General features: G+C 31.0%; 1 protein-coding gene across 2 annotated transcripts; it reads left to right on the forward strand.

Moving 5' to 3' along the window:
* The first annotated feature begins 20,167 nt into the window (after positions 1 to 20,167).
* On the forward strand, positions 20,168 to 25,234 carry LOC115699298 (choline-phosphate cytidylyltransferase 2). 2 transcript variants are annotated; one of them, XM_030626634.2, is made up of 8 exons: positions 20,168 to 20,553; positions 21,004 to 21,117; positions 21,362 to 21,457; positions 21,709 to 21,751; positions 21,836 to 21,991; positions 22,120 to 22,200; positions 24,482 to 24,592; positions 24,674 to 25,234. In XM_030626634.2, exons 1-8 carry the CDS (start codon positions 20,381 to 20,383, stop codon positions 24,869 to 24,871), a joined length of 972 nt encoding a protein of 323 aa, XP_030482494.2. In that variant the 5' UTR covers positions 20,168 to 20,380; the 3' UTR covers positions 24,872 to 25,234. The 2 variants fall into 2 exon arrangements, with proteins under 2 accessions (XP_030482494.2, XP_060958848.1); XM_061102865.1 differs by having other exon boundaries at positions 24,482 to 25,234.
* Positions 25,235 to 27,491: the final 2,257 nt, after the last annotated feature.

A 27,491-nucleotide genomic window follows, 5' to 3' on the forward strand; every position in this document is an offset into this window, starting at 1 on the left:
ATGGTGTCTGATATTTTACAAATTTATGGTTTTTTAGAGCGTTTTTATCACTTTTTTGGTAGTTTTTTGTTCTACATTTTTTATTGTTTTTTTTTTTTTTGTCTGTGGATGACAAGTTCAACTACTTTTTGCGTTCATTATGTATAATAGTGTTTGAAAACTTGAGGATAGAAATTGGGTTTATCACCAAGCTAAAAATTTAACATTCGAGATTGATACTAACGTAACCTACTCACATTTCGTTGATCTTTTGTACAAAGAACTCGATGTTGAGAAAGAGCAATATGACTTGAGATCTTTTGTAATTTCTTTCATCTGTGTAAACCTAGTAATATGATAGGGCCCATCCAAATCAATTTGACCTGTGTGAGCCTATATGTTTGCTTTTGGGCTTAGATGCATATAGGAAGCCCATTTATTTCAAGATATTTAAATGGACTAGGTTGCTAAAATAAAATATCACCCATGATAGTTTTATTTACGCCCAAATTAGTATTGGGCTTATTCAATTAATAACAATCATTTAATGAAAGGTTAAATTCCTCTCCTTTGGGCCTTGTGTGAGAGTTACGGGGTCATTAGTAGTGGATACGACATACTGAACACAATCCTCCCTCACATGAACAACCCCAACTGTGAAGGCCCATTTGCCTTATTTAAATATTGTATTAGGCTAATTATACTAGTTTAACCTAATTAAAATTGAATTAGCAACATAACTAATTTTAAAATAAATGAAATTAATATTTCATAGGATATTTTGAAATTAATTTAGATAAATACACTTAGTTTAATGAAATATTCTAGATAGTGAATTCTAGTAACTAATTTAAATTTTCTAATATTTAATAAAGTAGAAAAATATATTTGAGTTAAAAATTAATTTTTTTTAATTAATTTTAGACCAACTTAAATTAGGATATTTTTTTTTTGAACTTTAATTAGAATTAATAATTAAGTTGATTTTATTCAAGATACTTAATTATTTGTTTCTATTTCATGAAATTTAATTAAATTAGAAAATATATTTAAGTTTAAAATTAATTTTGGACTAACTTAAATTAGAATATTTTCTTAAATATTAAATTAAAATTAATAATTAAGTTGATTTTATTCTAGATTCTTAATTATTTTTATTTTAATTAATTTAATTAAATAGAAAATTATATTTAAGCTGGAAATTTTTCAATTTCAGATCAACTTAAGTTAGAATAATTTTCAGAATATATTTTATTTTATTTTAATAATCATTTTCCCACATAATTTTGAATTGCATTTATTTATTTTAAATGCAGATATTTCGAAATTTTTCAATTTTGAAAATTAGATTAAAGTTGAAAATTAATTTATTAATTAATTTTAGATCAATTTAAATCAAGTAATTTCCATTAATGATTTTATTAAAATAAATAGACTAAAATATATTATATTTTAATTAGAAAATAAGTAATTAGTTTATGAATTATCTAGATATATATTTTCTAGGTAGACTTTTTGGTATTTTTCTAGATATATTTAATTAAATAAGAAAATTAATATTTAAGTTAATTTGTTCAAGACACTTAAATATTTGATATTTTTCTTAAGAGATTTAATTAAATAGGAAAATTATATTTATGTTATAAATTAATTTATTTAATTTTAGACCAACATAAATTAGACTAAGTTTTTCAGTTTTATTTTATTGAATTTCGTAAATGTATTGCTTTAAATACATTGGATTTCGAATTTTGTCATATATATTTATAGAAAATTAAATTTGAGTTGAAAATTAATCTAATTAATTTTGGACCAACTTAAATTAAGTAATTTTCATAATATTTATTGGAAAATTAATACTAAGGATGGAAAATAATTTATTTTTATTTTTTAGATCTTCCTAGGGTATAATTTTATAAATATTAAATTAAAATTTATATTTAGAGATATCTAAATTAGTAATTTGTAATATCCAGATTAAAATAGTATTTAATTTTTTTTTTTTTTTGGATATTAATTGAGCGAGGATAATTATCTTGTTTCTTTGTGTTGTTAGTGAGTTGATATTATTGCTTAGAGTAGTTGTACCAATTTTCTAGAGAGAGTTAAAGTTGTTTTAACTACGAAAGTAAAATATTATGGTATTTTTACAGAGTAAGTAATCGTTTAATTAAAGCCCAATATGAAGGTCCATTAGGGTTTTATAATATATTTAGTGAGTTTAATTAATTAATGTTAAAAATTCGTAGGTTTGGATAAATTCGCAGGATTAAAAACTGTTTTACTAAAATGATCATATCTGGAGTTCTAGAGCTCGGATTGAGGTGATTTCAGTGGCGTTGGAAAGATAATTTAAAGATCTATAAATTTTGTAGAAATAACTATATCAGAATTCGTAATTTTTTCTAGGTCAAAACTAAGCCCTAAAGTTACGAGATTGAGAGCTTACAATTTAAATTTAAAAGTTAGATATTTGTTTATTTAATAATTTATCATATTATTATTGTTATTATGTTAATATTATTATTATTCATAAAACTAAAGCTAATAAGAGTCAGAATAGTATAGGTTTCATTAACCCTAAAATTATATCGTTCTATTCTTCCCACCTATCTGAGCAAGACTAACCCTAAAAATTTTCAAGTCATCTTTCCATTACATCCTTAGCCAAATCTATATCACTATTCACTCTCATCTTTGATCACCATCATCTTATGTCTATCGATCCAAGTAGCTTGATGTATTTGAGGTAAGAAACTCTACATTTACTTATTTATTGATCACAATAGGAGAATTTTCGTAGGTCTCCTTTTCTTATTTTTCAGAATGAAACATGTCTCAGTAAAACTGTCATATCTCTTTAAATACTCATCTGATTCTCGCAATCTTGGTGTCTATAGAAAGCTTATTAAATTTCCTATAATTCTTATGAAGAAAGATTTTACAGAATCGAAATTTATCTATGTCAAAAATTAGTATTTTTACGCTGTTTGTTGTAAATCGTTTTTCATATTTTCTATATAAGTTGTTTCAGTAAAATCCGAATATCTCTCTGAATAATGATCCGATTCTAGCGATCTTGGTACTGTTGAAGAGATAATTCAATTTTCCAAATGTTTTATGAAGAAACCATTCACTAATTATTGATTATTCTAAGTCAAAATTATTGTTTTATTGCTGTAGTTCGAAATCCATTTGTTTCAGGATTTCTAGAAAACTGTTTCGGTATAATATCTATATCTCTTACGTTATAACTCCGATTTTAAAGATTTTAGTGTCATTAGAAAGGGAATTTGATTTTCTAAAACTTTTATGAAGAGAGTATTCTCTGATTTGGAATATTTCAGTATCAAAACTTTGTATTTTTGATGTCTCCTGTGATTCGTTACTCCATATTCCTTCTCAGAAATAGTTTCAGTAAAACTATCATAACTCCCTCAGTTTTAATCCATTTTTTATGATCTATATATCGTTGGAAAGATAATTAAATTTCCTATAATTTTTATGAAGGAAACTTTTACTGAATTCGTGTAGTTATTGGTCAAAAATAGTATTCTTTCTGCTGTACTGTAAGAGTGTGAATTTTAATGTTAGGGCCTTGACCCATGTGTTATTATAGGTAGTAGTGACGAGATAACAACTCTTAAGCAGCGGGATTTGAGGTAAGGAAATTAGATAGTTTTGTATGTGTTTATCTGCATAAATTTAATCTTTATGTATTGAAATATGATTTATGATTTGTTATTATGAATATGTATATGGTACTGAGAATGTGTGGTATGGACACAATATGAGGTTGTGAATTGATACATAAATTATGGTTGTATGACTTGTATATGTTGTATGTTGTATTTGTATGTTTTAGGTTGTATGTTGTATGATGTATTTGTATCTTGCATGTTGTATGATGTATTTGTATCTTGCATGTTGTATGTTGTATGGTGTATGGTTTATGTTGTATGTTATATGTTGTATGCTAACGTCTCAGGTAAAGTGAGGGACCATGGTGGGGTATGATACGGGATAAGGCCGTTGAATGTAGAGATACCCTACCCTACATTTCTTGAGTCGTGTATGAGATTGTTATGGTGGGTATGATACGGTGATGTTACTTGTTGAATATAGAGATACCCTATCCTATAACAATGGTAGTACATAGGCCCATGTTATTATATGGGCGAGATTAGGCCCGGGATATTGTAGGGTCGAGCTAGGCCGGGTTATGTAAGTAATGGCTATGATATGCCAATGTTGTGATAATGTTATTATTATTTATAGTATTGATATGATTATGTTATGAGTATGATCTTGGAGTTATGAGCTCTGTATATGTGTACGGTGTGAACAAATAGTATAGACTTGTATGATAAAGGTTTCTATATGTACGATTATTTGGTTATAGTTATAAAAGAGCATGTATGATATTGCTAAAACTTAATAAATACATTAATGGTATGTGTGATATTATATGGTATTGTTTGATAAGCATTTCCTTGCGAGCTTTTAGCTCACCCCCTTACTTTCCCCTACAGGTATTAGACGGGGAAGTATGTATAGTGAGCGGGGTCGGTTAAGTACGTATCTTGTGAGCGGCTACGGGCGGACAAACGATCTAGAACGTCGGTGGTGCCTTAGTTTTATTTTAAGCAGTTGATAAATCTAACACAGTGGAAATGCATTATTTAAAATTATTTACTTATCCGTATCTTGTTTTACAAATGAAGGATCCTTCTCTGTTGCATTTTGATTTTTTTTAAAATCCACTGTTGTATTTAAATTATTTTTTTTTATCTTTTCAAATTATGCATGAAAATAGTATTTTTGTAAAATAAGGCAAAATATCGGGGCGTTACAGTTGGTATCAGAGCCGATCGTCCGTTAGCCCGAAGGATACTCACGGTATACATACAGAAGACTGAAAAAGATCCCTCTCACTATTATGTAAGTGTTAGTTTTAATTTTCTTGGTATTGCCATTAATAGTTTTATATGTGATACATAGATTTTTGTTAAAATATGTTTCCTAGAATTAGTGCCTCATCTGTAGTGGGTGCTTAGAGAAATTAAGAGTATATTACCTGTTATGATTGATTACACTTTTTATGAAGAATATGAATAGGTTTTATTTTTCTTTATTGTCTTGAATTGAAACTAGGAAGGACAGTGTTCCTTTCTTGAAAATTTAGAATAAATTATATTAGGAATTCATAAGACTTTGTTTGATAAATAGAATATTACTAGTTAAGCTTGACAACATTAAGTTTAGATATATTCATGGAATCTTCTCTCCCTATAATTGAACTCTTTTGTTTCTATTAAATTAACCTTTCTTGTGAGAGCTCACACATGAAACTAGAAGGTCAGTTAGAATCAATGTGAAAAGAACGACCAATAGAGGTGGGGGCTAAGGATGTGTGTTCCGCTGACCCACAGATGGTTGATGTTCTAGAAAACCCAATAATAGTTAAGGCTAACGATCTAATAGAGGTATTGGAAGGACTACGAGCATGACTAAGACAATTTGTTGAAGAGTTTTCACAGGCTCAGCAAAATATCACCAACACTAGTAGTGGAACTTGAAGCACATAATGAAATGTACCAATAGCCAACTAAGTACCGACGCATATATTTTCACCTATCTATGAATGGTTGAAGAAGCGGTCTCTACACCTAGCCATGAATGGAAGCCCAACATATAGGAAGTAGGGATGACTTAGAATAGTAGACGTTATACTGCATCGGGGACAAGATAATTTACGAAACCTACTTATTAAGAAGGATGAAATAATAGATCTTTAAGGAGAAGGTACTATCTTGTTGGATATTCTATAAGTTACACACTCTTAAGTTAGATGGTAAGAAGTATGAGTACTGTATGCAAAGACATTGGAGATAAGTATGTTATAGAAATGAGTCAGGAGAGGACGATGCCATCATATAGAAAGGAGTGTAGTGTGCTGAATAGAATCCAAAATGAGAAGTTAGAAAGAGACATGATAAAATTACTAGAGGTAATAACTTATGAAGGTATCTTAAACACTAAGAGATAAGCAGAGCATCAACAAATATTAGATTACCGAAGGAAAGTTGTAAACTTTAAACTCAAGGTCATCTACTTGGTGGAGGAGATAATAGAGAAAAATGTGTATGGCTTCGACAGAGACATTTTCAAAGGAGAAAGACAAAAAAAGGTCCAGGCACGGCTAACAATTTGGGTACAACATGAATGAGAGACAACTAAGAGGGTGACTACTCGGAATTGATCACAACTACACAACTAAGAGATTGTGGATGCAGCTTTGTGGCGGGTGTACAACAAACAACTATAGAGAGTAGATCGCAAATTCAAAACTTGAGAAAGAGGAGGAATTAGCATTCAAGGGTGACATCCCTAGATTCCAAATACTCACTGATGCAACAACAATGGTGTGGAGTATAGCTCAATGAGAAAATGTTAGGAAAGCCTCACTTAGAGACAGGAGAAAAGTGAGACACAATTAGGACCAAAGTAACATATATTGAAGAATGTCATGGCATGTCAAGGACTATACAAGTTTTTGATAAGTGTTGGGATTAGAAAATACACTCATGCAACATAAAGGAATTCAAGGCACAACGTAAGCAAAGGATACTACAATCCAATTACGACTTATATTATGGGCAATAGTATAAGTATGTTGGAGTGTCATCTAATGAGAAACTAAGAGGAAAACTCACAAAGTCCAGCCCTGCTGAAAAGAGATGGTGTTTCTAGGCCCTATAGTGCCCGAGAAGAAAATGACTATGGATTTGTCAAAAGCTAAAATTGTTAAGAGAAAAAAAAAAAAAAAGGAAAAATATTAGATATTTTTCTCAATCTAAAAAGCCAGTAATAGAGATCTTTGGAAGGACTCTCTCAAGCTGACAATAACTAACTTATTGCACACTACTAAGTCTTGTCCAATTGAAAGTGCAAAGTTAGAAGAAGAAAAAAAAACAAGATAGGTATTGATAATTTGGTGGCGTTTGGATGTAAAATGAGACGCTTGAACAAATTATTGACTTGTGCTTAAAGGTAGTATGGGAAGTAAGAATAAAAAATTCCTGACTAAGGAATTATAAATAGTGAGTCTCCAGTAATAAATCAAATACAAGTAGGGGTATAGGAGGTATAATAGTGATGGACAGAGTAAGGTTTGTTCGGCATAGTTTGCAAATTATATATATAGTATCCTTACCCTGATAACTTGGATGATCAATACATTATGAGATTGGTATGATTGATTTATTGTTAAAAGTCAACAAATAATAAATAGTTGGGCTACGATAAGCTATGGTAGGATTGAACTTATTTTAAAGGGGTTATTAGTGTGCTTTCTATGTTTTAATACATATATGTTATAGTCTTAAGTAAATAATCAGTATTGGAATGTATGTTTAAGAGATTTGGAAGATTTAGAGGTACAATTAAGAAGTTGAGATATTTTTTTTTTGGTGAATTAAAGAAGGCTACAATATATATAGGATATGAATATGGCTGGAATAATCAATGCTATGATAAGTATGAAGTTATGTGATACCTCAGATGGCTGGTATATTAGAAGAAGCAATCATTGAACATAACTATCAGAATCTATCGGCATTACAGATTTAAACTTCATCACTATATCGATGTAATACCAAAGTAGATAAAAGTTAGTATAGAAAACTAGCTAATCTCATAATTAAGTCAACTTGATTGAAGGGGGTAATGGAGGACCAAGCACCATAAGAGAGATTAGCAAAGAAAATACAATAGAGTGATACAAAAATCAGACAACAAAAGGATCCATAGACGATTATCTTGGAAAATGGGAAGTCATGACAAGTGCAACGAATGCATGGATAAAGGAAATTAAGAAGTGAACGTTAGACAAAAAGGTGGTCGGATAGATAGTTAAATATTTATACATAGAAGACCTTTTAAAGAGATTCCATGTTTATTTCCAAGTGCCATGGAAAAAGTATCTATCGATGAGTAACAACTATGAAACTGCAAGAATGACACCATAGCTTTACAGTGGAAAAAAAAAAAAGACAGAGAGAGAGTAAGATTTTAGTCTGTAATAACATTCAACGAGAGAATGGGAATAATTAAAGAGAAGTTTGCATAAGATCTTTTACCCTACTCTTTGTGTTTGTTATTTTGTATTGTTTAATGTGTTCTCAAGTGACATGTAAGGATGTTCATTTAGAGAATAAATACTGTGACTCTTAATGGCATGTAAGGATGCTCATAGAAGAATAAATAATTTTACTCTTAATGGCATGTAAGGATGGTCATAAGAGAAAGAAAAACTTTTCATATATTACGAGCATGTGATTGCAAAACTTATGTATTCAAAGCATGTATATGTAAGTTTTTATGATGGAGTATATTTTGGTATTTAAAGTAATGTATAGAGAAATAATAATACTTAATTAAGTTGTGTATATTTTATGTGTTATGGATTGACCGATAAGACATAGGTTAAATGCATGTTTATTGGGTCCATATATATATGGTAGATAATGAGGTAATGCAGTAAGTGGTGAAAGACATGACGACTCAACACCCCGAGTGTTGGTAAGTTAAATTTCGAGGACGAAATTTCTTTTAAGGAGGGTAGAATGTAATATCCAGATTAAAATAGTATTTAATTTTTTTTTTTTGGATATTAATTGAGCGAGGATAATTATCTTGTTTCTTTGTGTTGTTAGTGAGTTGATATTATTGCTTAGAGTAGTTGTACCAATTTTCTAGAGAGAGTTAAAGTTGTTTTAACTACGAAAGTAAAATATTATGGTATTTTTACAGAGTAAGTAATCGTTTAATTAAAGCCCAATATGAAGGTCCATTAGGGTTTTATAATATATTTAGTGAGTTTAATTAATTAATGTTAAAAATTCGTAGGTTTGGATAAATTCGCAGGATTAAAAACTGTTTTACTAAAATGATCATATCTGGAGTTCTAGAGCTCGGATTGAGGTGATTTCAGTGGCGTTGGAAAGATAATTTAAAGATCTATAAATTTTGTAGAAATAACTATATCAGAATTCGTAATTTTTCTAGGTCAAAACTAAGCCCTAAAGTTACGAGATTGAGAGCTTACAATTTAAATTTAAAAGTTAGATATTTGTTTATTTAATAATTTATCATATTATTATTGTTATTATGTTAATATTATTATTATTCATAAAACTAAAGCTAATAAGAGTCAGAATAGTATAGGTTTCATTAACCCTAAAATTATATCGTTCTATTCTTCCCACCTATCTGAGCAAGACTAACCCTAAAAATTTTCAAGTCATCTTTCCATTACATCCTTAGCCAAATCTATATCACTATTCACTCTCATCTTTGATCACCATCATCTTATGTCTATCGATCCAAGTAGCTTGATGTATTTGAGGTAAGAAACTCTACATTTACTTATTTATTGATCACAATAGGAGAATTTTCGTAGGTCTCCTTTTCTTATTTTTCAGAATGAAACATGTCTCAGTAAAACTGTCATATCTCTTTAAATACTCATCTGATTCTCGCAATCTTGGTGTCTATAGAAAGCTTATTAAATTTCCTATAATTCTTATGAAGAAAGATTTTACAGAATCGAAATTTATCTATGTCAAAAATTAGTATTTTTACGCTGTTTGTTGTAAATCGTTTTTCATATTTTCTATATAAGTTGTTTCAGTAAAATCCGAATATCTCTCTGAATAATGATCCGATTCTAGCGATCTTGGTACTGTTGAAGAGATAATTCAATTTTCCAAATGTTTTATGAAGAAACCATTCACTAATTATTGATTATTCTAAGTCAAAATTATTGTTTTATTGCTGTAGTTCGAAATCCATTTGTTTCAGGATTTCTAGAAAACTGTTTCGGTATAATATCTATATCTCTTACGTTATAACTCCGATTTTAAAGATTTTAGTGTCATTAGAAAGGGAATTTGATTTTCTAAAACTTTTATGAAGAGAGTATTCTCTGATTTGGAATATTTCAGTATCAAAACTTTGTATTTTTGATGTCTCCTGTGATTCGTTACTCCATATTCCTTCTCAGAAATAGTTTCAGTAAAACTATCATAACTCCCTCAGTTTTAATCCATTTTTTATGATCTATATATCGTTGGAAAGATAATTAAATTTCCTATAATTTTTATGAAGGAAACTTTTACTGAATTCGTGTAGTTATTGGTCAAAAATAGTATTCTTTCTGCTGTACTGTAAGAGTGTGAATTTTAATGTTAGGGCCTTGACCCATGTGTTATTATAGGTAGTAGTGACGAGATAACAACTCTTAAGCAGCGGGATTTGAGGTAAGGAAATTAGATAGTTTTGTATGTGTTTATCTGCATAAATTTAATCTTTATGTATTGAAATATGATTTATGATTTGTTATTATGAATATGTATATGGTACTGAGAATGTGTGGTATGGACACAATATGAGGTTGTGAATTGATACATAAATTATGGTTGTATGACTTGTATATGTTGTATGTTGTATTTGTATGTTTTAGGTTGTATGTTGTATGATGTATTTGTATCTTGCATGTTGTATGATGTATTTGTATCTTGCATGTTGTATGTTGTATGGTGTATGGTTTATGTTGTATGTTATATGTTGTATGCTAACGTCTCAGGTAAAGTGAGGGACCATGGTGGGGTATGATACGGGATAAGGCCGTTGAATGTAGAGATACCCTACCCTACATTTCTTGAGTCGTGTATGAGATTGTTATGGTGGGTATGATACGGTGATGTTCTTGTTGAATATAGAGATACCCTATCCTATAACAATGGTAGCCGCATAGGCCCATGTTATTATATGGGCGAGATTAGGCCCGGGATATTGTAGGGTCGAGCTAGGCCGGGTTATGTAAGTAATGGCTATGATATGCCAATGTTGTGATAATGTTATTATTATCTATAGTATTGATATGATTATGTTATGAGTATGATATTGGAGTTATGATCTCTGTATATGTGTACGGTGTGAACAAATAGTATAGACTTGTATGATAAAGGTTTCTATATGTACAGTTATTTGGTTATAGTTATAAAAGAGCATGTATGATATTGCTAAAACTTAATAAATACATTAATGGTATGTGTGATATTATATGGTATTGTTTGATAAGCATTTCCTTATTGAGCTTTTAGCTCACCCCCCTTACTTTCCCCCTACAGGTATTAGACAGGGAAGTATGTATAGTGAGCAGGGTCAGTTCTGGTACGTATACTGTGAGCGGCTACGGGCGGACAAACGATCTAGAACGTCGGTGGTGCCTTAGTTTTATTTTAAGCAGTTGATAAATCTAACACAGTGGAAATGCATTATTTAAAATTATTTACTTACTGTATCTTGTTTTACAAATGAAGGATCCTTCTCTGTTGCATTTTGATTTTTTTTAAAATCCACTGTTGTATTTAAATTATTTTTTTTTATCTTTTCAAATTATGCATGAAAATAGTATTTTTGTAAAATAAGGCAAAATATCGGGGCGTTACATAATTTTAATCAAATAATATATATTAAAATAAATATATTAAAATAAGTATCAAAAGAAAATACAAATCTTTAAAATAATGAGCTTTAGTTATAAGGATATTTGATCTATATTATTGGTCCTACATGGTTAATTTGTTTTCAATATAACCTCGAGACGCTAGACTTCGTTCCCCTTATGGATGGTTATTCGTTGAAGCATTTAATACTGTAACGATCTCTTATGATAAGTATTTTGTAAGTTTGCGTCTCTATTAGACTCTCCTCTACGGTGACTACTTAGAGATAAATTTATGAAGTACGAAACAATGGTGGAAGCTCATAAAATGAGAATAACCTTGACTCTCGCCTACCGGGACAATGTTGGATTCTTATTTTGATCGAATAAAAGGTTGCTAGAATGGTGTCCATTTTAGATGAGCTGACAACTCTATTCAATGAATGATATCTTTGACTCTCGCCTACCGGGACACTGTATCAGTTTGTTGGAAACCTTGGAAATTATTTAAGATATGATAGTTTTGTATTTTCATATATCTTTGTTACTTGCTAAATGCTTAATAATTTCTGAATTGTGTGTGAATTTATATTGAACCATGTTGTTTTCAATTATTAATTGTAGTTGTAAATTTCGTGTAAAATAAGAATAACTTTGACTCTCGCCTATCGAGACATTGTTAGATTCTTATTTTAATCGAAATTATCCTAATTTTTCCTTATTAGCTTATTTATTTCGAATTTGCTTACATAGTATATCATTGGATTTATAGTTTATAAATCATCTGCTTATGACGTCACTCTAATTTCTCTTATGAAATTGAATGGCGCAGATGACTATATTCCTGACATTCTATCCTGAAATGATATAAATCCTTGATCTTATAATCTCCTACTTATATATGCTTACTTTAGGCAAATTAGACTTAGAGTTAGATTAGTAGTGGTGGTCCAAGAGAGAATAATAACTAAAGAAATATTTGGTATAAATTTAAGTCTTTGACTTTAAATTTTAGATTCAAAATTGAAATTTTATATTTCTGTTTTCAGAATACAATACAGTTTAACTTTCACAAGTTATTAATATCCATTTTCTGTCAATGGATCCAAACTGTATGTTAATGTATGGAATATGAGTTTTGCATTCTATGACCAGGATCCACTTGGACTATTCTAAGAACTCTTTATTGTAACTAAACCTAAGTCATCAAAAGACCACAACCACATTCATTATATCTATGGCATTAATATCTTGTTCATAGTGGTTTTGACAAGATCATTCTCTGCAAAGAGTCAATATGCCTATATCCACTTGAAAGTAAGATCATCTATATTCGAAAATGGATGTACGTTCAGGGGTGGATATGAGTTTTCGTTATATTTAAAGACGAGCATTCTAGATTTTACCTTATGCAAAGAAATTTTAAATGTTTAAGAAATTTCATGAATTTCTCGCAATGTTGAAAAACATTAAAGTAAATGGTTAAAGATCTTGTGAACTGATAGGGATGGAGAAATATTTGGTAGATATGCCGTTCAAAGATCATTAAGTTGATTTTTTGAAATGTATCCAAACTTACCTCCCCAGAAATTTGATTTGCATATTGATTATAGTATAAGGTATATGATTAGTTACTAGCAGTTGCCTAAGTCCTTCTAGGGAAATACCCTAGTGATAGGAAAATTTCAGAATGATGAAATGGTTGTGTACTTAGTGTAAACCATTACTAGATACATGTATGACCTGATCATGATCTTTAGAAAAGCTAAAACTGTTAACCAAGGTTTGCATGTTTAATAGCTATTCTTAGTGATTAGGGGTGGACCATCCCATAGTCATTAGATAAGAAAGTGTTTGTTTCAACAAATACTACTTCTCTAAGAATATGACTAAATTTGAAAATAAAGTAGTAAAGTAGAGGAGATATTTTTTTTATCTTGATTCCAAATTTTTCTATCATCTTGTTCAAAATAAGATGGCCCCACTGCCTCTGTTGTCTTGACACAACCGAAGAGGACAATACCATTTAGTGTTCTTAGACAGTAAGTCACAGTACCTTGTCATAGTGGGAGGGTTTCAAGGAACTCACCCTATTATGACTTAGAAGACACTTGTGATGAAAATCCATTGTTAGTTTAAACAACTAATGGATTGTCAGAAAGAAACTAAGAAGTAAAGCCAAGAGAACTATGGTTAAAACCATTCATATGGAACAATCAAAAGTTTTCTAGTACAAGGACAAGAAAGGAAGTCTTGTTAATTAAGTCTACTCAATGGACTTAACAAAACTTCCTATTCCTAGTATTATTAAAGGTTTGAATTTATCTAAACCTATGGCTTATGGTATGCTTGGTGATTTACATACTCTAGTGCTAGCAAAGTAAGATGCTGAAGCATTTTTCTAATGGCAATCTATAGAAGCTTCTCGACTTCTAGACATAGATTTCATTTATCTAAGGAGAAGTTTCATCTATTCCAGAAAAGATAAAGGCCAAAGAAAGAATTTCCTAGGATCAACAGTGAGAGATCTCAGATATGCTTTGTTATGCATTAGACCAGACACTTGCTGTTGAGTGGGAGTAATGATTATGTATCAGATTAATCTAGGAAAGGAACATTGGAAGACAATCAAGTAAACCTAAGATCAAGAAGAGGAACTATATGTTAGTCGATAAGGGTGGTATTTAATACTCTTAGACTACACCAAATCAGATTTCTAGACTTGCCTTAGTGCTAGAAAGTCTGCTGATGAGATGGTGATTACTCTTTGGGTGGAGTAGTAATTTTGGAGAAGTGTAAAAACCTATCTGAAGTCTCTAAGTCTACCAGAGAGACTGAATGTTAAAGTTGCAGGAAAGATACTTATTTTGTCTATGGAAAGTTTTATACAGTTTTCGGCATCGTACCAATAATTAATTAACTACTAGTGTTACTTCCTGACTAACACAAATGTAGTTGCCAAAAAGTAAAGAATTTAGTATCCCTAGAGGAGTAGACATATAGAGAGGAATCTTACAATATCAAGGATTTTGTGATTAAGGAAATGTAATGGTAGAAGAAAGGTTGTATTGAATACAACCTATCAGATCCTATTACGGAGAGAATACTACATACTACACTTGATCTGGATATCAAGATGTTGAGATTAATTGAAATGCACTTTTTGTTTTATATTAGTGCAAGTGGGAGTTTGTTGGGTTTTGTGCCCTAAATAAAACTCATTTCAATATAATCAGATTTACTAATTAATAAAGATCAGAAATCGCATTTTATGTTGCATGGTTCACATGATTAATTTCATGATTATGTTAATGGTATAAATTCTATTAAGTCCAGAACATATGTATTTGTTCATGATTATAGTGTCATTAGCACAATGGAATATAATCATGATTATATGTTCAAAAGTTTAATTCCCATGATTTGTCAGTTCACTGGATTTAGACTGGCATGATAATCTATGATAGGTATACTTACACCTTGGATAAGTGTTATGTCCTTTCCAGGGCATTGGCAAAGTTTACCAGTATCGGATGTATGGATTATACATTGGAAGGGACCGATATTGATCTTGGATAAGATATCATAAACTTACCGTTATATCTTTCTAAGTCAATATCAATGGTTGATCTTAGGTCTATGGATCTCAATCCTGACATGTTTAGGTTTGATCTCAACAGTGTTATTTGTGTTCTTTGATTTGTTAGTTAAGCCTACCTTTTGGTCTGGGTGATACGTACATTTTGGGAACATGATAGTACAATTGAGTGGGAGCGCTAATCATAAATATGGAATCTATAGCTTCCATCTGGACATATAAGTGAAACGATGATCTCCATCGAGCTTGGCTGAATAGAGATAAATGATTGATGCCTCATTTTAGTAATTATATTAGTTTACTAAAGTATCATTTATAGGTAGCTAAGTGTTTTAAGGGTATAATACATTGAAGGGTAGAACGGTAAATTTATCCCTATTCAATGTAGATCATCTATAGAGGGTCCTTGACTATTAGGATTGTAACAATAGATAATCATAACGTATCTATATCGTGGTACATATAGAGCGTTCTATATAACTGAGAGTGTATTCAATTCCAAATCTATAGTAGAGCAAGGCGAAATTAATAAGTTGAGAATTTACTTGGTGAATTCTAGATCTACTTATTGAAAGCTCGGTTATATAGGCCCATGGTCCCCTCACTAGTTGAGATAATACTACTTGCAGACTCACTTGATTGATTTTAATTAATCAATTATAATTCTAAAATTAGACTATGTCTTATTTAAGAATTTTCACTAAGCAAGAGCTTAATTATGAAGAAAACAGATTTTGGGGTCAATTTGTTAATTAAGAGACTTTGCATGGTCTAATTAATAAATTAAATATATGACAATTTTATTTAGTAATTAATTATAATTATTAACTAAATAGTTTTGGCATTTATAGGATTGAATTGGAAAATATGGTATTATTGAGCGACATGCCCACACATAGCAAGTCAAGTACTCAATCATAGTGAGTAAGACGGTGGTAACCAAACCCTAGGGAGAGATAGAGATCCAAGTTCAGATCTTGATAATGCTCTGCTATAGAAAGGAATCAAGGGCTAGAGATCTTGAACGGAAGGAGTCATTATATTCCGTTGCAATCAATGTAAGGTTTTCTTAACCCTTATGTGTTTATTTTCATTGTTTTAGAGAATTCATATTTAGGATGTTAATCAACATACTTGTTAGTAAATCTAGATCCTGGTAAAATATTCCTAACACGGGGATGTTATGAATTCTCAAATTATCCTAGCTCAATCAACTATTTTATTAATCGTCCCGAGGCATCGAGTTTTAAGAGTACATTTCTTAATGGTTGGTTGGTTAGGACTCTTACGTGATGCACTTGAAAATATGGTCACAGTTTTCTTGAGGCGTGGATTAATCTTAATGCAAGCTTTTCAAGTGGTGGGTCTCTGCCCTCGGTAACCTTTCTTTGAAATAATATACTGGGTGTTTGACTTTCCCTTCTTCTTAGACCAGGGTTTCACTTATAGCATTTTTTGAAACTGCTAAATAGAGGAACAAAGTCTCTCCCGTTATCGACTTTAATAATACAATAAAATTTGACAAATTTTCTTTATTGTTTTGAAAATCTTGCTCGCATTCTTCTATCCATTAAAACTTCTTATTGCCTCTAAACACATTAAAAATGGTAGGCAATTATCAGTTGATTTAAAAATAAATCTATTAAGTGCAATTATTTTCTCGATTAACCACTGGACTTCTTTTGGCATTTTTTAGTGATGGCATTTCGAGCAATGCTTTTATCTTCTCAAGATTTGCTTCTATTCCTCTCACATTAACTATAAATCCCATGAATTTTCCTGATGAAACTCCAAAAGAGCACTTGTAGGATTAAGCTTCATTTTGTACTTTCTCATAATTGAAAAGCCTTCACCGGATCAACAATATGATAATTTGTTTTGACTAATTTTACTAACACTTTATCCACATAAACCTCCATATTGCGACCAATTTTCCCTTCAAACATTATATTGATGAGGCGTTGGTATGTTGCTCCTGCATTTTAGCCCAAATAGCATATGACCTTGTAGCAATAAAGCCCTATATTTGTTATAAAACTTGTATGTTCTTGATTTGGGACACATATTTTTATCTAGTTATATCCAAAATATTCATCCATGAAAGTCATGAGTTTGTGCCCTGCGGTAGCATCAATGAGTTAGTTAATTCTCGGTAGTCGGAAATAATCATTTGGACAAACATCGATTTTAGTCAAAAAAAAAAAAAAAAAAAAAACAAAGACCTAGATCATTGATTTCAAACTATGAATCTTAGTTTACCAATTATCCAAATTTATTCTATAATTTGTAGTTTCAAGAATCCTAATGTAATCTATTAAACTCTCTCAAGTGATGATACAATTACCTTAATTAACTAACACAATATATCTATTGAATATTAATCAATCAAGCAATATGATTCTCTTTAAATGAAACTCATAAAATTAATGGAATCTCTCAATCTCACAATTTTCCTATGTCATGTAATTCTAAGTCTGATTTTAGATTACCTCTCTCAGGTGTAAAACATAAAATCTCTTTATTAATTAATGGTGATCACACATTAACAAGATAATAATTAATACAAAATTTCATAAACAAATAGCAAGGATAAATATGAGAATAATTTAAAAACTTTAATTCATAATCTAAAACAATTTCATCAACATTTTAGAATGAGCGTTTAGTTCATAATGATAAACATAATCACAACAATAATCATGTTCATAATCAAACAACTAAACATAAGAAGAGGAAGAAGAAGAAGAAGAAGAAGAAGAAGAAGAAGAAGAAGAAGAAGAAGAAGAAGAAGAAGAAGAAGAAGAAGAAGAAGAAGAAGAAGAAGAAGACTAATGATAATTGATGATGATTTCTCGGAATCTCTTATCTATTGCTCTTCAATGTATTTTCTAATCTCAAAGTTTCTTTCTGTATCTCTCTAGCCGTCCAAAGTCGATTTACATCATTTTTTTTATATAGGCTTATAAATAGAAAGGATGCCATTTAGAATTAAAATTTGAATTTGAAAACTGCGTTAGGCGACATGTCTCCTGGACCTTATCTTTTGGATTCCCTATCTTTTTGATCTGTCACGTGCAAAGATCACTCCATTTCGTAATTCCGTAATTGTGGCGACACGTCACCTAAGTTAAAGTGACATGTCAACTGAACTTAGTTAATTGGGGGTTCGCCTATCTTTTTTTATCTGCACGTGCCAAAATTTGCATTTTTTTGTAAGTTGGGCGACATGTCGTCTGCAACATGACTACTTCGACCTTGCTCAGTAAAACATGCATAACTTTTGCATCCAAACTCCAAATAAGATGGTTTGACATGTTTTTCAAAGTTAAAAAAAACTCTTTAATTTTTTGATTAGACAAGCTCTTTGAGAAAATGATGAGAACATGGTTAAAAATTAGCTTAAAAATTTCAGTCCATCATAAAATTATCTTTAAAATACAAAACTGCACAACTACAAAAAAAAAAAAAAAAAAAAAACCATCAAATCTAAACTAAATTTTAAGAAATAAGAAACAATTAATCTAATTAATAACGAGGAATGAGTGTACAAATGTACCCTCATCAAAATCAATAAGACTTTTCTAGTTTTATTATAATAATATTAACTCGTAGACTAGATATCATTACTCATTGAACCACATAAAAACTATGGTTTTATTCTTTGTCGATAATATATTTCTTAAGATTTATTATATTTTATCAATTTTTAAAAATCTCAGTAAATAGTTTGGTATTAGGAGTAAATGTGGGAGAAGAATTGAGAAAGAGTTGGTTATCAAAATTACTATAGTATTCATATTAGTATAATTTTTTTTTTTTAAGAATAAGTTTAGTATTTGATGTATTTATTTTATTTTTTCTTAAATCTTAGCTATTGAGATTTTAAAATTTGGAGGAAGAAAGTCTCCCTCCACCTCTCCTCCCACTTCCTTTCTCCCTCCTACCAAAGAAAGAATTCTACATCTCCTTCAACTCTCTTCCTCCACCCCTTTCCATCACAAGTTTGTAGAATTTTCATCCTTTGTACCCTTGAGCCATCTTACTCTCCTTTCATCCTACCAAACATGAGGAATTAAAAATTGTGTATTTGAAGGGAGAGGGTTTCCCTCCATCTCTCCTCTCCCTTCCTATCTCCTTTCCAAACAAGAGAATTCATTAATCACTCTATTCTTCTCCTTCCCTCCTCTCCGAAGTGTAAATTAAAAGCTACTTATTCTTTTCCTTACTTTCTATTTATTTTATATAAAAAAATATATAGATATTTTCTAAAAGACATATAGATATTTGTTTACATTTTTTTCTTTCATTTTTCAATTATTGAACTTTCAAGAAAAACAGATAAAATAATATTATTTTTTTAATAAAATGAAAAAAAAAATTAATAAATTTGCGTTCTCTATCAATATTCAATAAGTACATTATAATTAAAAAAAATTAAAATAAACAATTAAAAAAGTAATAATAATAAGATAAAAATAAGTATAAACATATTATTTTTGAAATTTAAAAAAAGAATTTTTGGTAGTTAAACTCTTTTTTTTAACTGTTGTTTCTATTTAACTCTCCAAATGGTAAAATTGAGAACCAATTTAATAATTTGAAAGATTTTATTGTCAAAATTTGAACATAAAAAGTTAAATGATACCTTGAAAGGCAAAAAAAAACCTTTTAATATATATATATTTATATACTTTAAGAAAAAAAAAACAGCTAACTAGAATTTTTGCCCCCTGAACTTTGACATATACTAAATTATGTCTTCTGAACTTTTAAGATCGTTAAAAATGCCCCTAAACTATTGAAATGGTTGTATTTAAAGACTTTTGTCAAATTTCATTTAATTTTACTATTTCAAAGATTGTTTATGTATTAAATCATGCTCCAAAACTTTGATATCTACTAAATCATGCCCCTCGAACTTTAACATGTACTAAATTATGCCATCTGAACTTTCATATTTTAACAACTTTAAAAGTTTAAGAGACAAAAATCTTAATCAGCAAAAAAAAAAAAAAAAAAAAAAAAAAAAAAAGAGGAGAGAGAGAGGAGAATATTGTAAACGGAATTACCGCATATTCTGAGGTGAGAACAGAAAATTAGAAAATGGTGAGAGTAAGACAAAGAGAGGGGATAAAAATTGTTCCCAAAAAAAAAAAAAAAAAAAAAAAGAAGAAGAAAGGGGTAAAAAAAAAGGAAAAAACAAAAAGTAAATAGTATTGATATGAAACAAAGCAAAAGAATAGAAGAGAAAAAAAAGAGAGAGATCGCGGTGGTTTTGATTGAGAGCTCCAATGGCGGAGGTCAAGCCCAACGATACTAGTAACGCCCCCATCAACACTCACTCCAAGCCCAAACCCGATCTGATGCCTCCTCCCCAAGACCGTCCTGTTCGAGTCTACGCCGATGGGATCTACGATCTCTTTCATTTTGGCCACGCTCGCTCCCTCGAACAAGCCAAGAAATCGTACCTCTCTCTCTTCTTCTTTTACACAATTTTTTTTATATGTAATTTTAGTTTATGAAATCGTGTTGGATTGTATCTCTACGCCGTTAATAATCTAATCCTCTTTCCTGTTCATAGTTTCTCTCGATATTTTTTCTGTTGTGCCTTCAAATTTTCGTAATAATCAGTGTTGGTGAGGATTAATTTTTATTTTTTATTATTATTATCATCATTGTTACTTTCCTTTATGTATAAAGCTGTTTTTTTTCTTCTTCTTATAGTTCTATAATGTTTAATCTTAATCCTGTAGTGGTTTTTATTTGATTCTACGATTAAGTTGTAATAAAATATTCATATAGAGCTAATTTGGCATATTTAGCTATATGTATTTACATATATGGTGTGTGTGTGATGTTTCCTGGAAATCCTACTCACTTGCACCCTTCCTTTATGATTCAATTGTAAATTCAGGTTTCCAAACACCTACCTGCTTGTTGGATGCTGCAACGATGAAACAACACATAAGTATAAGGGGAAAACTGTTATGACTGAAGCTGAACGTTATGAATCTCTTCGTCATTGCAAGTAAGATGATTTGTTATGGTTACTTGTTATTGTTAGTGATTTTGTTACTTTTATTTAAGTTTTGTATAAAAAATGTCCTATCTGTTCAACTAATTATGTTATGGCTAATACACTAAACCATTTTGTACTGGAGGAGTGTTGGTTTAGTGTCTTGTTGTTCAGAAGATGCGAATTGTGTATCAGGGAATGTGTCTTTTCATATGGATGTAAATGACAGGTGACTCTTGTTGATAATGTTATGCAGGTGGGTAGATGAAGTCATTCCCGATGCACCTTGGGTGATTAATCAAGAATTTCTTGACAAGAACAAGATTGACTATGTGGCTCATGACTCACTTCCGTAAGGATAATCAACTCAAACTCTCACACTTGAGTCCCACAATCCGTGATATGTTTTTTGTGAAAATAATTCGGAGATGATGAAAGAATGCTCTTTATTTTTTGTCTTGGTGTTTCTCAGAATCCTATACATACAAAAGCACTGCAGATGTACTGTCATTCCATATTTTTCATTATTTGCTGCTATCAAGTGAGTTAAGCGTTCTGGAATGCTATGTAATATTTTTTTCCTTTTTGATGAATCTTCTACAGTTATGCTGATGCTAGTGGAGCTGCAAATGATGTTTATGAATTCGTAGGTTTTGGACAGTTCTTGTTCTTATTATTTGTTTTTATTTTATTATTTAACCATAATTACTTACAAAAGAAATTATTGTAGGTTAAATCTGTTGGGAGGTTTAAGGAAACACAACGAACAGATGGGATCTCTACATCAGATATTATTATGAGGATAGTGAAAGATTATAACCAGTATGTGATGCGTAACTTAGATCGTGGATATACAAGGAAAGAGCTTGGTGTTAGCTATGTGAAGGTAAGCTCTCATTGTGTCTTTTACATTCATTTTCTGACAGCTGAATGTTGTTTTCTTTGGTTGTTTGTAAAATGGGCTTACTTTCCCATGTGAAAGAACTTGTTTTTATTTTTCTTTTACACAAACAGGAAAAGCGACTAAGAGTGAACATGAGATTGAAGAAATTACAAGAGAAAGTGAAGGAACAACAAGAGAAAGTAGGAGAAAAGGTATGTCAGGTTTTTAGGCTACGTGATTATGATGCTCTAAGTAGTTTATGCAATAACAGAGTGAGAAAGGACCCGTTTACTTTATTGTTGAATCCCAGTGTTAGATTATATTAGTTTTTTGTTTGTTTGGATCGTAAAAGTTACAAGCTTTTTTACAGAGACATATTGTTGATAATATAATTAAATTCATGAAGTATTCCATTGTGGTGAATCTTGACATTTCTCTTTTGTAAATGCCTGTGAGATGTACTTTAAACTTCTGTGGACATTGTTGAAGTTTATCCATCCAATTGTTGGCCAAACTATATCTCTGGTATTTGTTATTTAGTGAGCTTGTTTATTAGTAATATTTATGGCAAGACTAGAGTGCCTCTACTTATGATGGCTCACGAAAGTGAAATGCTGGAGCTTGATTTTGATATGGTCATTTGATAAACCTAATCTTTGTTAAATTTTCCAGAATGTATCTGTACCTGTAGATTTCTAGGCAGAATATGCTTGTATTCCATACCATGCTAAGTCAAATCAAATTGGGTACATTTGTTCCGCATTGAATTTGATTCTTGAGTTTAATTTTTTATTTTTTGGAAAATAATGCATGAAGAGTTTTAAAGTCAAGATATACCAATAGGGTTAGCTATGATGTGAAAGTCAAATTAGCACCATATCACGTCTAACTTGGAAACTGTTTTATCTTATACTTTATAAGTATGGTTTGAATATTGAGTTGGTTAATTTGTTCATTATTATGTAATTTTATGTGGACTTGTGTTTCTGTTTTACCTGTGATCATATTCAGTAAATCTGTGTTGCCTCAAAAGTTTTCTAGTGTACTAAGACCAACCAAAATACAGTCAACACTGATGGTTGAATTTGTACAAGTAGGAAGGATAATATAACTAACATATTTTGTGTTCCAAAAACATGTGATTTTGGCCTAGCCATTCTTTTATCTATGTGCTGTTACAACTTGGCTTAAAGTATTTCAAAACACTTTGCAAAAATAATCAGGGGCTTCTTTTATGGATTTTGCATTTAAAATCATCTTATGTTTTTTGAGAAATTGGGATTGCAGGAGGAAGGAGGGACTTTGGGGGTTCTGTGGTGTAATACATGGGTAGATGCACTACTAAATTGTATAATGCTAGATATACCCTAGGGCCATATGACCTTTCTACAAGTAAATGTATGTTGTATTCAACTATTTTCATACCGTTCTGTAATTAATGACCTTGAAATGTGGAATTCAGTTAATCATTGCACTGTACATCATCCCTATTTATTAACATCAGCCCATACTTAATGCAAGAAGAAATGTGGAATTCAGTTAATAATTGCACTGTACATCATCCCTATTAAATAACCTCAGCCCATACTCAGTGCAAGAAGATAGGTACACAATTTGTTTTTATTTCCAGTAGGAGGGATCACCTGGGGCACAGTTATGTTGTTATGTTACAAGTCTGGTGCTTTAGGTGGACACATTTCCTTTTGCTTAGTTGATTTAGACATTAGCCAGCAACTCAGCTACACTGAAAATAAGTCTAGAAGTGAAGAATGTTTCTTTTTGCTTATTCTTTTTTCTAAAAATACTTTGCTAATATAGATTCTTAATACCAGATAAATGCATGATAAGATTGATCTACCTGTGTCATATAAAATGTTTTCAATTCCAATTGGTAATATTCTATTCATCTATTTACTTGTATTTGTTTCTTTTGAGAATAATACTATTTCTGTAGCTTATTTGGTATTAATATAGAAGTTAAAAGTCACAGTCACAGACAAAACTATCTCTCTAAAAAACATTAATGTTTTACCATTTTTAAATACTTGTGTCCCAGCATGTGGACGTATACATACAAATTCTCTAAGTGAACATGTTGATTTACTTATTTTTATTAGGACAATGTTACTTTACAGAATTTTATAAGATCTCCCAAGTGGTTATGACTGATGCTATTTGTCTAGTACTTATGAAGTAACATTTTGTAATTTTAGGATCCGAGTTTTTTCAAAAGTGAATATAGGGTTGGGTCACCTTAAAGTCAGGCAAATATATATACAAAATTGTATGTCATTGCATTCTGTCAATTTTAGTATCTTTTTAGTGATTCTCTTTTCTCTGTTCATGTCAGATCTCAGTTTTAAGTTTTGCAAAAGAAAAGAGCTATCTTCTTGTAATTACATTTTGTTCATACTGTTGAGTCAGCCATGAAACCACGCATAATATCTTTGATGACTGTAGTTCTGTTTTATGTTTGCTGATTGTTTGTTTTAGATTCAAACTGTTGCAAAAACTGCTGGTATGCATCGCAACGAGTGGGTGGAAAATGCTGATCGATGGGTTGCTGGGTTTTTGGAGATGTTTGAAGAGGGGTGCCATAAAATGGTAAACCATTTTACTTACAAGATTGATATTTATCATGTCTGTCTTTTATTTTTTTCATTATTGTTTTCCTTTTCATTTCAGGGCACAGCCATCAGAGAACGCATTCAAGAGAGTTTACGGGGTCAAAAAGACGCAACAAATCTGCTGGAAAATGGAAATGATGATGTTGAGAACAGCGATGAATACTACTATGATGATGATGAGACAGATGAGGAATATTATGATGAAGAAGAATGTTATTATTATGAAGATGAGAAAAGTCAGAAAGAAAAAAATTAGATTTCCATGTTACAGATCCAATACCCAGAAAAGGAAAAGGGAGATTTCTTCACAATGCTATCTGATTGCTGTAGATGATTAAAAAAAGTTTTCCTGTAGTTTGTAAGAAAAATTGATTTGATACTTTGTTTGTCTTCATTTGTGTAACTTATTATGTGCTATTCATCTTTAGCGTGGTTGAATTGTCTTATTATCTCCTAACACAATTCACCATACCATGTACATGATAATATTGTCTGTGTACGTGTTTTGCTACCCAAATTAGGCCTACTTTTAAGTTCGTAAGTTTTCTCCCTTCAGTTGCCATGTAAAGAAACTTAATGAACCTAATTATAGCATTATAATTTAGATTGAAATTTGGAACGTGTTGGTGTTAACGTTAGCTTAAAGATAATTTTTGTTTTGGCCTCATTATTAGGGCCAGACTTTTGCACGTGCTTATTTGAAACATAATAACAAATATATAAGCCAAGAAGTAATATACTGTTGGGAAAACAATCGATTTCTAACAGATGCATTCACTCATGCATGATTATACTTTGAACTGCTAACAGTTCCTCCAACCAGAATTAGAAGAAAAGTTTTAGTTGAGAGGAAAGAATATGTTTAATTAGTCTTTTGATGAATATGGATACAAGTTACTCACTTGGAAGTGAGTTTACAATTATTTATAGTTTGTCCAAACAATTGGGAATAAACGAATTAACTAACTAGTGCCTCTATGAATAAACAGATCACAACTAACAACTTTCACCTTGGTCGAATTATTCAGTGTAACAAAATAGAACAACAAACAAAATCGATAACAAAAAAAAAAAAAATAATAAATAAATAAAAAAATTAGTTATAGATCACTGGTGGTAGTGATTCCTAGTAGGTTCAGACAATGTCTAAACTTGGCAGTGGTGAGTGGCTTAGTGAGTATGTCTGAGGCAAGCATTGTCCTTTGTTGAAATTTTCTTAAGTTTCACTTTTCCTTTTGCTTTGACATCTCTAATGAAATGGAGTCGCACATCGATGTGTTTGGTTCGTTCATGGTACATCTGATTTTTGGATAAGTGCAGAGCACTTTGACTATCACAATATACTCAATATACCTCTGTTCTAAGCTCAACTCTCTGATGATTCCCTTTAGTCATATATCTTATTTTACTGCTTCAGTACAGGCAATGTATTCTGCCTCAATAGTGGATAGTGCAACAATTTAGAGGTTTGCCTTCCAATTGATTGTACAGTTACTTAGTTGAAAAACCCAACCAGTTTTAGATCTTCTGGTATTCATATCACCTCCATAGTCAGAATCTACATAGCCTTTGAGTTCTAGTGTTTGGGAGTTTGAGCTGTATAGTAGTCCCATATCATATGTGCCTTTTAAGTACCTTATCATCCACTTTGCTGCCTTCTAGTGTTCTATCTCTGGATTTCCCATGAACCTGCTTATAACACTCACAACTTGGCTTAAATCAAGTCTGGTACCGACCATGATGTACATCAGGCTTCCTACCAAGTTTGAGTAGGGTATGTTTTTCATGTAATTGAGGCCAGACTCTGTTGAGGGAGCTTGTGAGTGAGATAGTTTTGTTAGGCGAGTCATTAGTGTGCTAATTGGTTTTACCTCTGAAAAACCAAAATTTTGCAGCACTTTTGAAATGTAATCCTTCTAAGATAGCATTAGCTTCTTTCCTTTCCTATCCCTGCATAGAATCTTTCTAGCATGTCTGAGATCCTTCATTTCAAATTTTGAACTCAGCATATCTTTCACCTTTCTTATCTCACTCATCAGTTTGCTTGCTATTAGCACATATCATCAACATACAAGAGTAAGAACACTGTACTCCTTGTATTTGATGTTTTGACATACACACAACTGTCATAGCACTCTTCTTGAAACTAGATTTGGTGATGATTTCATCAAATCTTTTGTACCATTGCCTAGGTGACTATTTCAGGCCATAGAGTGACCTTTTTAGCAAACAAACATGATCTTCTTTACCCTTCTCCACATAGCCTTCTGGTTGCTGCATTAGGATCTCCTCCTCCAATTCACCATGTAAGAAGGGTGTCTTAACATCCATTTGTTCTAATTCAAGGTCATTCATTGCTGTTAGTGCTAGGATTAGTATTATAGAGGTGTGTTTCACTACTGGTGAGAAAATTTCTGTGTAATATACCCCTTCTCTCTGTGTAAATCCTTTTGCCAGTAATCTTGCTTTGTATCTCATCTCCTCTAAACCATGAATTCCATCTTTGATCGTGAGAACCCACTTGCAGCCAACCACCCTTTTTCCTGTAGGTTTTAAAACCAGATCCCAGGTCTTATTTTTGTTCAAGGATTCTATCTCCTCATCCATTGTTTTCCCCATCTCTTCTAACAACTAATCTCATGGCCTCAGCACAACTTCTAAGTTCATGTTCAAATTGTTCTATGTTTAGTGCATAATGAATAATGTATGCAAAACCAAACCTATGAGGGGCTTTGTGAGGCCTTTTGTCTCTGCCTCTTGTTAGCTGGTAGTCATGGAGAGTAGCTCCTTGATCCACTTCATCTTCTAGTTCTTGTGACGCTTGTCCATCATATCTGTAAGATTTGGCTCATCATCTCTTTGTGCATGTAATGGTT

Source organism: Cannabis sativa, chromosome 8 (assembly GCF_029168945.1).
Source record: "Cannabis sativa cultivar Pink pepper isolate KNU-18-1 chromosome 8, ASM2916894v1, whole genome shotgun sequence".
Classification (NCBI taxonomy): Eukaryota; Viridiplantae; Streptophyta; class Magnoliopsida; order Rosales; family Cannabaceae; genus Cannabis; species Cannabis sativa.